The sequence below is a fragment of the Prionailurus viverrinus genome, chromosome A2 (genome assembly GCF_022837055.1).
Source record: "Prionailurus viverrinus isolate Anna chromosome A2, UM_Priviv_1.0, whole genome shotgun sequence".
Lineage (NCBI taxonomy): Eukaryota > Metazoa > Chordata > Mammalia > Carnivora > Felidae > Prionailurus > Prionailurus viverrinus.
The window spans coordinates 74,271,000-74,284,980 of record NC_062562.1 but is presented as its reverse complement, the minus strand read 5'-3'; the positions used below and the strand labels follow the sequence as shown (position 1 = coordinate 74,284,980).

The window sequence follows — 13,981 nt, the reverse complement described above, 5'->3', positions numbered from 1 at the left end:
TCTCCCAACTCTTACCTGTTTTCTATCTCTATCCTTTGTCTTTTCAAGAATGTCATATTGATGGAATTGTAATGTAGTTTACCTGCCTTATATCTGTTTGCTCTGAGTTTCTTTTTCATGTTTGCCTTGGTCTCTTTCTTTCCTGATCTAGGTTTTCCCTATATCTTGCTGATTTTTTGACTGTTCTTTTATACAATAGGAGATGGACATTTAAAAAGCTGATTAGAGGGGCGCCTGGGTGGCTCACTTGGTTAGTGTCTGACTTTGGCTCGGGTCATGATCTCGCAGTTCGTGAGTTCAAGCCCCGTGTCCGACTCTGTGCTGACAGCTCAGAGCCTGGAGCCTGCTTCAGATTCTGTGTCTCCCTCTCTCTCTGCCCCTCTCCCTTTCATGCTCTCTCTCAAAAATAAATAAACACTAAAAAAAATAAAAAAAAAATAAAAAGCTGATTAGAAACTGTATGCATGGGTCGAGCTTTGTTATGGGCTGAATTTGTCCCCCTCAATTTATACCTTGAAGTCCTAACCCCCCACATCTCAGACTGTTTTTGGAGATAGTTCCCTTAAAGAGATACTTACATTAAAATGAGGCTATTTGGGTGGGTCTTTACTGATTGGTGTCTTTATAAGAAGAGGTTAGAACATAGAGATATCAGGGATGTAGTGCAAAGAGGGATGACCCTGTGAAGAGGCAGCAAGAAGGTGGCCATCTGCAAATGAAGGAGAGAGGTTTCAGGAGCAACTAAACTTGCTGATACCTTGATCTTGGACTTCTAGTCTCTAGAACTATGAAAAAATAATTCCTATTGTTGAAGGCACTCAGGCTATGGTATTTTGTTACGGCAGCTCCAGAACACTACAATAAGGTTTCTTGATTGACAAGTTTCAATGTCGGGTGATATGATATGGCTGGACTTTTATGTGTCAATGACTACTAGTGTGTGTCAATAACTTTTAGTTATTTTCTCTTGGATTGATAAAATTCTTTTCCAAAGAGGAATTTTCAAGTAAAGCTATTTGACATGGCAGCTAGAGAAAAAGGGATTTGGAGACTTATGGAGTGGAGAAGATTTGCAATAGCTGTTTTGGGAAGAGGTGCGTTGAGCAATAAGTTGTTGGGTAACAATGAATTTGAAGTTAGGCAACTTGATTTTATAGGGGACAAAACTCAATAGCCTCTCTTCATCAGCTTGATGTTTATGTTGCAGTGTAAGTGACAAGGATGGTAAGGGTGCTTGAAGCAATGTTGTGTAGGCTCCTTAAGGAACTGAATTAAACATGGGCACAAGTTTCAAGTAGATGTTTATTTATTTTTAAAACATTTATTTATTTACTTATTTGTGGGGGAGGGAGCATGAGTGGGGGAGGGGGAGAGAGGGGGAATCCCATGTAGGTTCTGCACATTCAGCACAGAGCCCAACTTGGGGCTTGATCTCACAAACCACAAGATCATGACTGGAGCCCAAATCAAGAGTCTGATGCTCAACTGACTGAGCTACCCAGATGCCCCACAAGCAGATGTTTACTAGAAGAGGTATGATAATGGCCAATAAACATATGAAAATGTGCTCAATGTCACTTGTCATCACAGCAATACAAATTGAAACCACTATGAGTGTATTACCCAGTGTCCAAGATGGCTGCAATGATCCTTGCCTCCTCATACACCCTTGTGTATGGAGTACTCCCTAATACTGCACCAGAGTTGGCCTATGTGACTAATAGCACATGGTAGCTGTGATAATATGTCACATATGAGATTAGGTTATAAACACTGCAGCATCCATCTTGGCACCAAGAAACCCCACCTGTAATATTGCTGCTATGGGACTGTAGTTTTTTCACTGTGTCCCATTATGGCAATCTATTAATGCATTGTGGCAAAATGAGGATTTTTTTTTTTTCTCCTCATCTTTCTGTCCTTTCTTTCCCTCCACAAACATTTTTTAAATGGTATTTTTAAAGTTTACTTATTTTGAGAGGGAGGGAGGGGCAGAGTGAGGGGAAGAGAGAGAGACTCCCAAGCAGGCTCCGTGGTGTCAGCGCAGAGCCCAACACAGGGCTTGAACCCATGAACTTCGAGACCATGACGTGAGCCAAAATCAAGAGTTGGAGGCTTAACCGACTGGACCATCCAGGTGCCCCTTTAATTTTTTTTTTTTTTAATGTTTATTTTTGAGAGAGAGAGAGAGGGGCAGAGAGAGAGGGGGGGACAGAGGATCCAAAGTGGGCTCTGAGCTGACAGCAGAGAGCTTGATGCAGGGCTCAAACTCATGAACTGTGAGATCATGACCTGAGCCGAAGTCTGATGCTTAACTGACTGAACCACCCAGGAGCTCCAGCAATTTCTTATTTTAAAAGAATGAATGGGCTGATTTCAAGGAGCAAGTGCCCACTATATGGAATTTCAATGTTCCTTACCAGAACATTGAGGTAATGTCCTCTTAGCTGAGGACACTCCTAGCTAAGAATTGTTGTGTCTCTTGTGATCCTTCTCAAGACTATAATGATATGTGTGTAAATGTGTGGTATATATGTAAATCTGTAACTCTTATTCTTAATCCACTGGTGATGGACATGCATTAAGATTTTTAAAAAAATGTATTGACGTGAGGAACTCCCAATCATTGCTGGTGGGAATGCAAAATGGTACAGCTACTTTGGAAGGTGGGGTGGAAAACGAAACATACTCTTAACACACTTTTCAGTAATCAGCACTTGTTGAGAATTACCCAAATGAATTGAAAACTTAATGTCCACACAAAAACCTGAACACAATGTTTTAGCAGCTTTCTTTGTAACCGCCAAACCTGGGAAGCAACCAAGGTGCCCTTTAGTAGGTGAATGGATAAATAAACTGGTCTATCAAGGTAATGGAATATCATTCAGCACTGAAAAGAAATGATCTGTCAAGCCACAGAGGAAACTTAAATGAATATTATTGAGTGAAAGAAGCCAATCTGAAAAGGCTACTACTGTATGATTCCAACCATATGACATTCTGGAAAAGGCAAACTGTGGATACAGTAAAAAGATTGGATTACAGGAGTTTGAGGTGGGGAGGAAGGGATGAATAGGCAGAGCAGAGAGGATTTTTAGGGCAGTGAAAGTATTCTGTGTATTATAATGTTTGATACGCGCCATTATGCATTTGTCTAAACCCATAAAATGTACGAGAGCAAGAGTGAACTCTAAAGTATGCGATAGTGATGTGTCAGGGTAACTTTGTGAAAAATGTGTCACTCTGGTGAGGGATGTTCAAAATGGGCGATGTTGGGCACATGTGGGGAAAAGAAGTACATGAGAATTCTTTGTAATTTCTGCTCAGTTTTGCTGTGAATCTAAAAACTTCTCTAAAAAAGTCTATTTAAAAAATGTATTGAACCAGTAGTTCATCATTTTTCCCCATAAATTCAGCTTGATCTCAGTCATCATGATCTAAACTTTGTAAGCCATTTGGCTAGAATTTGACTTTGTGATTTAGTGTTGATGTTAAATATTTTTAGTGAATTAATGATACAATTATTGACCTATCTGCTAATTTTTATAGCTGGTGGGTGAAGAGAAAAAGGAAATACACATATTTTTTATATGTAAATATTTTTTGTAAATAAATTATTTAATAAACTTTAAAAATTCATATTTTCTCCTTGTCTGAAGTGTAGAATAAATACGTGGAGGTCTTTGTTGTTCTTTTTTAGTTGTTAGTAATTTTTTGTTGTTTAGTTCACTTTTTATTTATTTTTTATGACTTTATTTTTTTTATAGCTGTTTCAGGTTTACAGCAAAATTGAGAGGAAGGTACAGAGATTTCCCATATACCCCTTGCCTACACACACCTCCATTATCCATATCCCTCCACCAGAGTATAATTTGTTACAAACTGTATTGACACAGTGCCCTAAAAATCCTTATTTTTCATTAGACAAATTATCTTAGGTGTAACTGTGGACTTTATTAATAGGGTATTAGAGGTTGTAATTTTTACAGATTGACTTAACTGGATCAGGTCAAAAGTTTCTGTGTTACATATAAAGCAGAAATATAGTAAAGGAAAAAAATATAGTTTTGGTAGTAATAGAGATTACTTAAAACAGAACATTAACAATTTTGCACTTTTCCTTCTGAAAATTCGTCATCAGTGCTCTTAAAATATTTTCTGTGTTTTGCCAGATACTGACAATAAGAAGCCACTGGAGGGTGTAAAAATTCTGGATCTAACAAGGTTTGTATTGGTTTATCTATGTTTTGGTGATTGTATTTTCCCTTCTTTCAAAAAAACATTCATTCATTTTTGGGTTTTAATGCTTACTATTAAAATTTTAGAAAAGAAAATTAAAAAAATGGTATAATTTTATCATTCTAAGAGATAATTAGTATAATATTTGCATTTTTTTCAATCTGCATATTTATATATTATTTTTAAAGACAAAAATTAGAACCATACTGAAATTACAGTTTTTACCCACATTTAAAAGATAATGTTATATTCTGAGTATTTTTCCATGTCATTAAAAATTCAACAAAAATGTAAGATGATATTTTATTATATGGTTGTCACATAATTACTCATCCCCCAAGATTTCACTATTATGAATTAGGCTTCCTTCCTGATGTACAATTCCTTGTTCATCAATCTTTGCCTCAGGAAATCTTAGGATTTCTTCCTCAGGATAGAACGCTGAAAGTGGAATTACTGCATCAGTATACTTTTTAAAGCTTTTAATACATAAGGTCAAAGTGCAATTCTGAACAGTTTTAACAATTTTAAATCTTGCTAGCATTATATGAGCTTGTCTGTGTTAATGGATTATTAAGAAAAGAATTAATATAAACATCTTCAAGGTGGTGATTACTTGTCATTGTTAATATTGTAGAGTACTGGCGGGACCTTTTGCTACTATGAATTTAGGAGATCTTGGAGCAGAAGTTATAAAAGTGGAAAGACCAGGTAAAGCTATTACTCCCTTTAAAACATAGAAACAGACTAATACAGTTTTTTTAAAGATTTTATTTATTATTATTATTTTTTAAAGTTTATTCATTTTTGATAGAGAGAAGGAGAGAGAGAGAGAGAGAGAGAGAGACTGAGCTTGAGCAGGGGAGGGGCAGAGAGGGAGAAACAATCTGTAGCAGGCTCCTGGCTTTGAGCTGTCAGCACAGAGCCATGAGATCATGACCTGAGTGGAAGTCGGATGCATAACTAATGAGCCATCGAGGCACCCCTAGGATTTTATTTTTAAGTAGCCTCTATATCTAGCATGGGGCTTGTACTCACGACCCTGAGATCAAGCCTCTCATGCTCTTTTGACTGAGCAAGCCAGGCGCTGCAAACTAATGTTTTTTGTTGTTGTTGTTGTTTGTTTTTAAGTGTATTTATTTATTTTGAGAGAGCTCAAGCAGGGGAGGGGCAGAGAGAGAGATAGAGAGAGAGATAATCCCAAGCCAGCTCTGTGCTGTCAGAATGGAGCCCAACTCGGGAGCTGGATGCTTAACCAACTGAGCCACCCAAGTACTCTAATAACAGTTTTTAACTGGTTTTTGAAATATCCATGTACCTATATGTGGAATGAGGAGAGAATTGACTGAAATGTTTGTTTTTTTTCCTCCATTCCTTACTTTCCTCTGAACCTATACTAATGATTTCCTTTCACTTTTTTAAAGTGTTTTTTAAATTTTATTTTTGAAAGAGAGAGAGAGCGTGCGAGCTTGTGCCCATGTGCACATGACCAGGGGGTGGGGGTGGGGAGAAGGGCAGAGAGAGGGAGACAGGGTCCGAACCAGGCTCCGCACTATCAGCACAGAGCCTGAAATGGGGCTGGAACCCACGAACTGCGAGATCATGTCGTGAGCCGAAGACAGGCACCCCTCTTTTTACTTTTTATAAGTGCCAAGGGCTAAGGCTTAAGTTGGGTCCTTCACACACACCTGAAAGCCTCTGGTAGAAACTGAGATGCAGCTTGTAGTAACAGATGCTAACACTTGTCAGAGTACCATATACAGTTCTAAGCACTTTGCCTATATTAATTTATTTAATCTCTACAACAGCCTTATGGGTTGCTGTTATTATTCCTCGATTATAAATGAAAAGACAGGGGTCCTGGGTAGCTCAGTTGGTTGAGTGACTCTTGGTTTTGGCTCAGGTCATGATCTCATAGTTCGTGGGATGGAGCACTGAGTCAGGCTCTGTGCTGACAGCATGGAGTCTGTTTGGGATTCTTTCTCTCCCTCTCTCTCTCTGCCCATCTCTGGTGCCTGCTCTCTCTCTTTCTCTTTCTCTCAAAATAAATTTTAAAAAAGTTAAAAAAATAAATGAAAAGACAGAGACGAAGGGAGATAAAGCAGTTTGTCCAAAGTCACACAGGTAATAAGGAATACCCAGGCGCTCAGGTCTGGTCCTGGCCCTCCCTAGCCCCATACAAACCTTACTGTTGAGACTGAATTTAGAGTCGACCCCGCCACATTCCCTCGCTGTGGGATGAAGGGAACGCGAAGAGGAGGGAGGGTAAAAGGGTCTTTCCTTTTAGCACACACAAGAAGGAGAGAGGGAAAGGAATCCAAGTCCTTCCAAAAGGAACCCAGATACTCCAATCCAAGTCATTCTTTTCTCTTTCTAGTAAAAGAAACATTTTCTCATTATATGATTTTCAAGATTTTGAGCAAGAAACACCAAAGCTGAGATCAATTCTTTGTATTTGTTTTTCATCTGACATCTTTCCTATTTTTTCTTTCCCCTTTGTCCACCAGATAAACCTATTCTGTGTACATAATTCTCACTTTTATTTGGTGCTTTCTCAGTATTTTGGTGTTGAGCTCATGCTGGTATTGAAAGTGTCATGTTGTATGCTCTTTCTCTCCTGCAAGCACTTGAAGGGCACAGTCCATATTCTCCATATCCTCTACATCATCCTATTGTTTTGGAAGGTTTTAAAAGTTAGCATTATTATTTGTTCTTCAAGATCGGATCCATATGGATCTGGAACAGAATTACTAAATCAGTGAAAATGGTCTACCCTTGAATAGTGTGAGTATATCTGTTAAGACCATAAGAGTCGAGTTTATTACATCACCTTATTAATTTCCCATAAGTGATTAAATGCCATAAAATGGAATACTTGGTGTGGAAGATTCATCTTCCTGATAAATAGATTTCTTAGGAGGCTGAAGCAAATTAGCAGAAGATTCTCTGATCAGCATGGGGAATATTACATATTATTCTGTTGTATAATCGGACCCTGTGTTTATCAGGCTCCAGGTGGTAGCTCCTGCTTTCAGGGATAATGCTTCAATTATCTAGATAGTGTTGTTCACCACTTTTGGTCATTGCTGGCTACATGCTGGCTACATGTTTACTTTCTAGCTGAATATCTGTTTTTTCTTTTCCACATTTCATAAAACTTTAATTTCCACACTGTTATGCAATTTCAACACGACAGCACTTTGTAATTTTAGCTGTTAGGTCTTCTAATCCTAGGTAGAGCATCTGATCTTCTCTCTCTTGCTATTTCAGTTGATCACTGGTCTACATATTTGTATTTATATTAATTTTAGAGATCATTATCCCCTGTTTACGTGGGCCTTATTTCTCCTTTGTACCTTTTCGGTTTTTCAGTGGGGGGCACCTTCCTCGTGTAGGCATTCCACGGTCCTACACTTGGTAGCAAGCTTTGCTGCTAGCAGGTAGGTGTTCATTGCTTTTTGCCTGACTGATTACTCTCTTTCCCTTAACCCTTCTGCCCAATGCATTTTATTGTTCATATTGTGTATTTAACAGTTTTGGGTTTTTGAGGTAGTTGTTCAACCCAGATCTGAGGCGAAGTGGCTTGGCAGAGTTATCAAAGTTCAGTAGAGAACTAGTCTTTTCTCATGTCTGCTTCTCCTGTTCTTTAATTACATAGAATTGGTTACAGTTTTGGGACTTGGGACTTGGACTATTCTTATTTTTATAATCAAAGAGCAAATAAATTTTCTTCTCCTTCTTTCTGTAGAGTTACCTTAGTCTGTAACCTAGCTGAGTGAAGTGGACAGTGTAGGGCAGCAGACGATGTGACTGGGGTTCCTGGATTATCCCCTGTAGGCAGGGATATGAAGGCAAGGGTGTTGATCTTTTGGTCACTGCTGTGTCTGCTCTGCATAGAGCAGTGTCTGTGACATAGTTGGTACCCAATAAATACTTGCTGAGTGTCTTGAATGTGTTGAAATATCATTTAAGAAAGGCAGTCTGAAATTTTATATGAGATCTCCAGATTTTGAAATCATGGCAGCTAGTTAAAAACTTTAAATTATGTGTGGGTCAAATAAGACATCTCTCAAACTGCCAGTTTTCCCAGTTTGTAACCTTTAGCCCTTATATCCTGTCATGTGCCATCAGTGCTGATTCTTTTTTTTTTTTTTTTTTTAAATGTTTACTTATTTTTGAGAGAGAGAGCGTGAAAGCAGGGGAGGGGCAGAGAGAAGGGGAGACACAGAATCCAGAGTAGGCTCCCAACCGTGAGATCATGACCTGAGCCGAAGTCAGATGCTTAACCAACTAAGCCACCTGGCGCGCCCATCAGCACTGATTCTTTAGAGAGGCCATTGATCCTCTCCAAAGCCCTGGATACTTCCCAAAGACAGATGGGGCAGGAAAGCCCTGTAGGCCTTCAATTTAGATTCCTGACAATATCTCCACCTGAGATGAATGTAAACATTTAAAATTATTTAATTTTAGCCTTATGTTGGTATTGCTTTATTAAAAAAAATAATATATTGGGAGCCTTAAAAAAAATGGAAGTGGCTGGATTTTCTCTTGACTCTGTGAGGTCTTGTGTGATCCTGAAGGTCCAGATTCACACATACCTTTTCCCTGAAGCCTCTAATTGGTTTATTACTAGAAGATTGCCTTTCTGGGATCTTGTAGTTTTATTTTTCCCCTGGTGTTTTGAGCATGCCATTCCTTTTGATACTTACCACTGATTGCTTTGTGTTGTTGTTGGTTCATCTCCAGTTAGAACTAATGCTTCTTTTCTCCTCTGGCCTGTGTCCTCTCTTTCTCTTATGGGTTTGTCTTCCTTCCTTCCTTCCTTCCTTCCTTCCTTCCTTCCTTCCTTCCTTCACAAGTCTGTTCTTTGGCCTTTGTTTTGTTTTCCAAAAGGCTGTATTTGCTTTTCTTGATTAGTTTCAGTGGGTAAAGTCTACTGGGCCAATAGATTAATTATATCATTTAGATGAGATCAGAATTTAAACTTTAATTCATTCTCAAGTTCTCTCTTCTTGGGGGCTAGAGATAAATACTTTAACTGTAATTACCTATATGATTAGTTTCTAATATCAATATTTAATCAGACTTTATAAAATTCTTAAGTGATACTATTTTGTGCCATTTAATCCTTGATTCATTTTCTGAGCTCTGTCTATGTTGTCAGTGGCTTTTTGTGCAAAGGAAACTTTTTTTCTATAACTCTACAGTGTTGTCTTTGAATCTAACACAAACATATGACTTGAAGTAGATGTTCAGAAGAAAACACCCTATATTTTGATGGTTTTAAACTTTTGCTTTGTAGCAAGACCTAGATGAGTAAAATTTTATTCTAGAATAGTATTTTAAATTAAATAAATATGCTATTCATTTACTTATTTTGCCTTTTTTGATTTTTTATAACACATTTTTTTTTTTTTAAGTAGGCTCCACACCAAGTGTGGAGCCCAACGTGGGGCTTGAACTCAGGACCCTGAGATCAGATCAAGAGTTGAACTCAGGACCCTGAGCTAAGATCAAGAGTTGGACACTTAAATGACTTACCCACCCAGGTGCCCATATAACACAAATTTTTTTCCCAATTGTATTGAGAAATAATTAGCACACATCACTGTGTAAGTATAAGGCACAGAACATGATGGTTTAATTTATATACTTAGTTATCGCGTTCTTACCACAATAGGTTCAGCTTACATCCCTCTTCTCTTGTAGACATGATAAGAAAAGAAAAAAGGAAAAAATTTTCTTCTTGTGATGAGAGCTATTAGGATTTACTCTCTCAATTTTTTTTTTTTTTAGTATTTATTTTTTGGGAGAGTGCAAGCAGGGGAGAGGCAAAGAGAGGGGGACAGAGGATCTGAAGCAGGCTCTGCACTGATAGGCTGACAGCAGTGAGCCCGATGTGGGGCTCGAACTCACGAACCTTGAGATCATGACCTGAGCCAAGGTCGGACACTCAACTGACTGAGCCACCTAGATGCCCCTAGGATTTACTCTCTTAACAAATTTCCTGTATATCCTACAGCAGTGTTAACTATAGTCATGATGCTGTACGTTATATCCCTCATACTTACTTGACCTTATGCCTGGCAGTTTGTATCTTCTGACCACCTTCCTCCAATCTCCCCTGCCCCCACCCTCTACCTCTGGTAACCACAGGTCAGATCTCTTATTCTATGAATTTGGTTTTTTTTTTTTTAATTTTTTTTTTAATGTTTATTTATTTTTGAGACAGAGAGAGACAGAGCATGAATGGGGGAGGGTCAGAGAGAGAGGGAGACACAGAATCCGAAGCAGACTCCAGGCTCCGAGCTGTCAGCACAGAGCCCGACGCGGGGCTCAAACTCACGGACCGTGAGATCATGACCTGAGCTGAAGTCGGACGCTTAACCGACTGAGCCACCCAGGAGCCCCTGAATTTGGTTTTTTATTTTCTAAAATTCCACATATAAATGAGATCATACAATATTTGTCTTTATCTGAGTTATCTCATTTAGCATGATGCTTTCAAGTCCATCCATGTTGTCCCAAATGGAGGATTTCCTCATTTTTTATGGCTTAATAATATTCCATTGTGTGTATGTGTGTGTGTGTGTATGTGTGTGTGTGTATACATACAGTTGTGCATATAATCCCTCTCTCTCTCTCTATATATATATACATATATATACATATATATATATACATATATATACATATATATATACATATATGTGTGTGTATATATATATATATATGTGTATGTGTGTGTATATATATATATATATATATATATATATATATATTGCAACTTTATCCATGCATCCATCAATGGACACAGGTGTTTTCATGTCTTGGCTATTGTGAATAATGCTGCTATGAACATAGGATGCATATCTTTTTGAGTTAGTGTTTTTGTTTCCTTTGGATATATTCCAGGAAGTAGAATTGCTGGATCATATTGTAGTTCTATTTTTAATTTTTTGAGGATATTTCATACTGTTTTCCATAGTGGCTGTACTGATTTACATTCCTACAAACAGTGCACAAGGGTTCCCTTTTATCTACATTCTTGCCAGCATTTGTTGTCTCTTGTCTTTTTGACGGTGGCCATTCTAACAGGTGTGAGGTTGTGGTTTTATTTTGCATTCTTGCAATGAATAGTGATGTTGAGCTTCTTTTTATGTACCTGTTGGTCTTTTGTCTATCTTTAGAAAAATGTCTTTTTGGGTCCTTTGCCCATTTAAAAAAATTTGTTTATGTATTTATTCATTTATTTTTGAGAGAGAGAGAGGGTGCATGTGAGCAAGGAGCAGAGAGAGAGGGGGAGAGAGAGGTAGAGAGAGAGAAGTGGGACTCACCTGAAGTGGGGCTTAAGCTCACCCAACACGGGGCTTGAACTCAGGAACTGTGAGATCATGACCTGAGTTGAAGTCTGACACTTAACTGACTGAGCTACCCAGGTGCCCCCCCTTTGCCCATTTTTTAATTGGGTTATTTGTTTTTTAGCTGTTGACTTGTGTGAGTTCTTTAGATGTTTGGGTATTAACCTGTTATGAGCTATATGATTTGCAAATATTTTTTCCCCATTCTGTAAGTTGTCTTTTCACTTCAACAAAGTGAAATGGTTTCTTTTGCTGTGCAGAAGCTTTTCAGTTTGATGCAGTCTCACTTGTTTATTTTAGATTTTATTGCTTGGTACTTTGGTGTCAAATCCAAAAAAAAATCATTAACCAAGACCCATGTCAAGGAACTTTGTTCCTATGTTTTTTCTAGGAGTTTCATGCTTTTAGGTCTTAAAGTTGTCTTTAACTCATTTAACTCAGTTAACTCATTTTGAGTTAATTTAAAACATTGTTTTAAGGTTTGTTTATTTTTGAGAGAGAGAGAGAGAGAGAGAGAGAGAGAGAGAGTAAGAGAGTCAGAGCATGAGTGGGAGAGGGGTTGAGAGAGAAGGGACTCAGAATCTGAAGCAGGCTCCAGGCTCCAGGCTCTGAGCTGTCAGCATGAAGCCTGACACAGGGCTTGAACTAACGAACCATGAGATCATGACCTGAATTGAAGTCAGACACTAAATCAACTGATCCACCCAGGCACCCCTTCTTTGAGTTAATTTTTGTGAGTGATGTGTGGTGTAAGATATAGGTTCAGTTTCATTATTTTACATGTGAATATCCAATTATCCCAGCACCATTTGTTGAAAAGACTATCTTTCTTCATTGAGTGTTCTTGGCTCTCTTGTCAAATTGAAGCTTAGTTTGATTTTTCTAAATTTTTCTCCATTGTTGTTGCCCTGCTAATTTTTCTGCAATGGTCTACCCTCACTTTGGACCCAATTCTCATTGTCTTCATTTTCAGACCATTCTTTTTATCTTCTCTTCAGTGGTTAGTTGATTTTATTTAAATCATTAAATATTAGTTGACCATATATGCTTGGTTTATTTCTGGGATTTAACAAAAATTTATAGATTTATTTACTTATCATTGTTCTTAAGATGCCATTTTATTATAAAATCTCACTTACCATTATTCTGGTTTAAATAATATTTAACAAAAATCTTTTGCAGACTCAGCATTTCTTTGTACATTTAATGCTGAGAAACACCCAAAGAGCTGACCAACTTGCTTGCCAAAAATTGAGAGTGATTCTTTTAGATTTGCCATTTATTAATTTTTTTTTTCAGATTTGCTATTTATTAAATCTAAAGACTGCTAGTAGGGCATTTCTTTCTGGATTTTGACTTTTAGGAATGGCTTCTAGTGAAAGATGATTTGGAAGGATTTCATTATTAACATGAGCAGGTTGAGTTTGGACAGTTCCAGCAAGTTCTTATGGCCCCTCTAGATTGCCAGTTCCACTGAATTGAGCTGATTTTGTTTAGGCATCTGTGAATGTATATGATGGGTTGGTTTGAATGTCTTATGATGTTTCAGAGATAAAGATTAATAGCTCATACTGTTATTTTCAGGAGCTGGTGATGATACACGAACTTGGGGGCCACCTTTTGTGGGGACAGAAAGTACTTATTTTCTCAGTGTTAATCGAAATAAAAAAGTAAGAATATTTCTTTCTTTGATTTTTGTGTAATTTTCTTGTAATAATAAAACTTTAGGTATTACCTTGGTTCATTCATTTCTACCCTTTTTTGTATATATAAATAATATTTCAAATAAGATGAAATTTTATTCATTCACCAGTTACCAAATAGAAACAATAGAGTTTTTTTGAAACTAATATTCCTTCTCGACTAACTTAAAAATTTCATGAGAATTTATAATGGTTTATAATGGGAATAATTTTATTAGAGGAAGAAATCATTTGATTCTCTACATTTCATTCTTTTGGAGATTGCTAATTGCCTAACACTTGATATAGTTTGAAAAATTTTTTGTATAATCCTTGCTTGTGGGGAATAAGCTTAGGACTTCCCTGAGCTTTCATCAATGGGTTAACTAGGCATAAAGAATTAGAAAGCCATAGGATGTACACACCCAAGTTTGGGTAAACAAGATTAGGTGAATAAGATTAGGTAAACAGGGCAAAGGCCCCCAGTATAGGACAAAGGTATAGGAATAGGGAATTTTAGGATGAAAACATCCAAGATGAGGTAAACAAGATTAGGTATTCAGGGTGGAAACCCCCTCCCCCCCCCCCAACTTAGTACAATAGCAGAAAGCTGCTTTCACAGAAGGAAGGACCAAATTAGGTAAACAGGTAAATAGAGGTGTAGACCGCTATGGGCCAGCGAAGTTGCTAACTAGCAAA

General features: G+C 37.6%; 1 protein-coding gene across 6 annotated transcripts in view; it reads left to right on the top strand.

The window, feature by feature from the left end:
* Positions 1 to 13,981, top strand: part of SUGCT (succinyl-CoA:glutarate-CoA transferase) — a 760,970-nt gene that overhangs the window by 23,925 nt on the left and 723,064 nt on the right. For 5 of the 6 annotated variants that reach the window (XM_047849625.1, XM_047849624.1, XM_047849629.1 and 2 more), the window contains exons 2-4: positions 4,173 to 4,224; positions 4,877 to 4,950; positions 13,185 to 13,270. In XM_047849625.1, coding sequence (XP_047705581.1) covers positions 4,173 to 4,224; positions 4,877 to 4,950; positions 13,185 to 13,270 — 212 coding nt within the window. The remainder of the gene's footprint in view (positions 1 to 4,172; positions 4,225 to 4,876; positions 4,951 to 13,184; positions 13,271 to 13,981) is intronic. The other variant, XM_047849630.1, reaches the window with a different exon arrangement.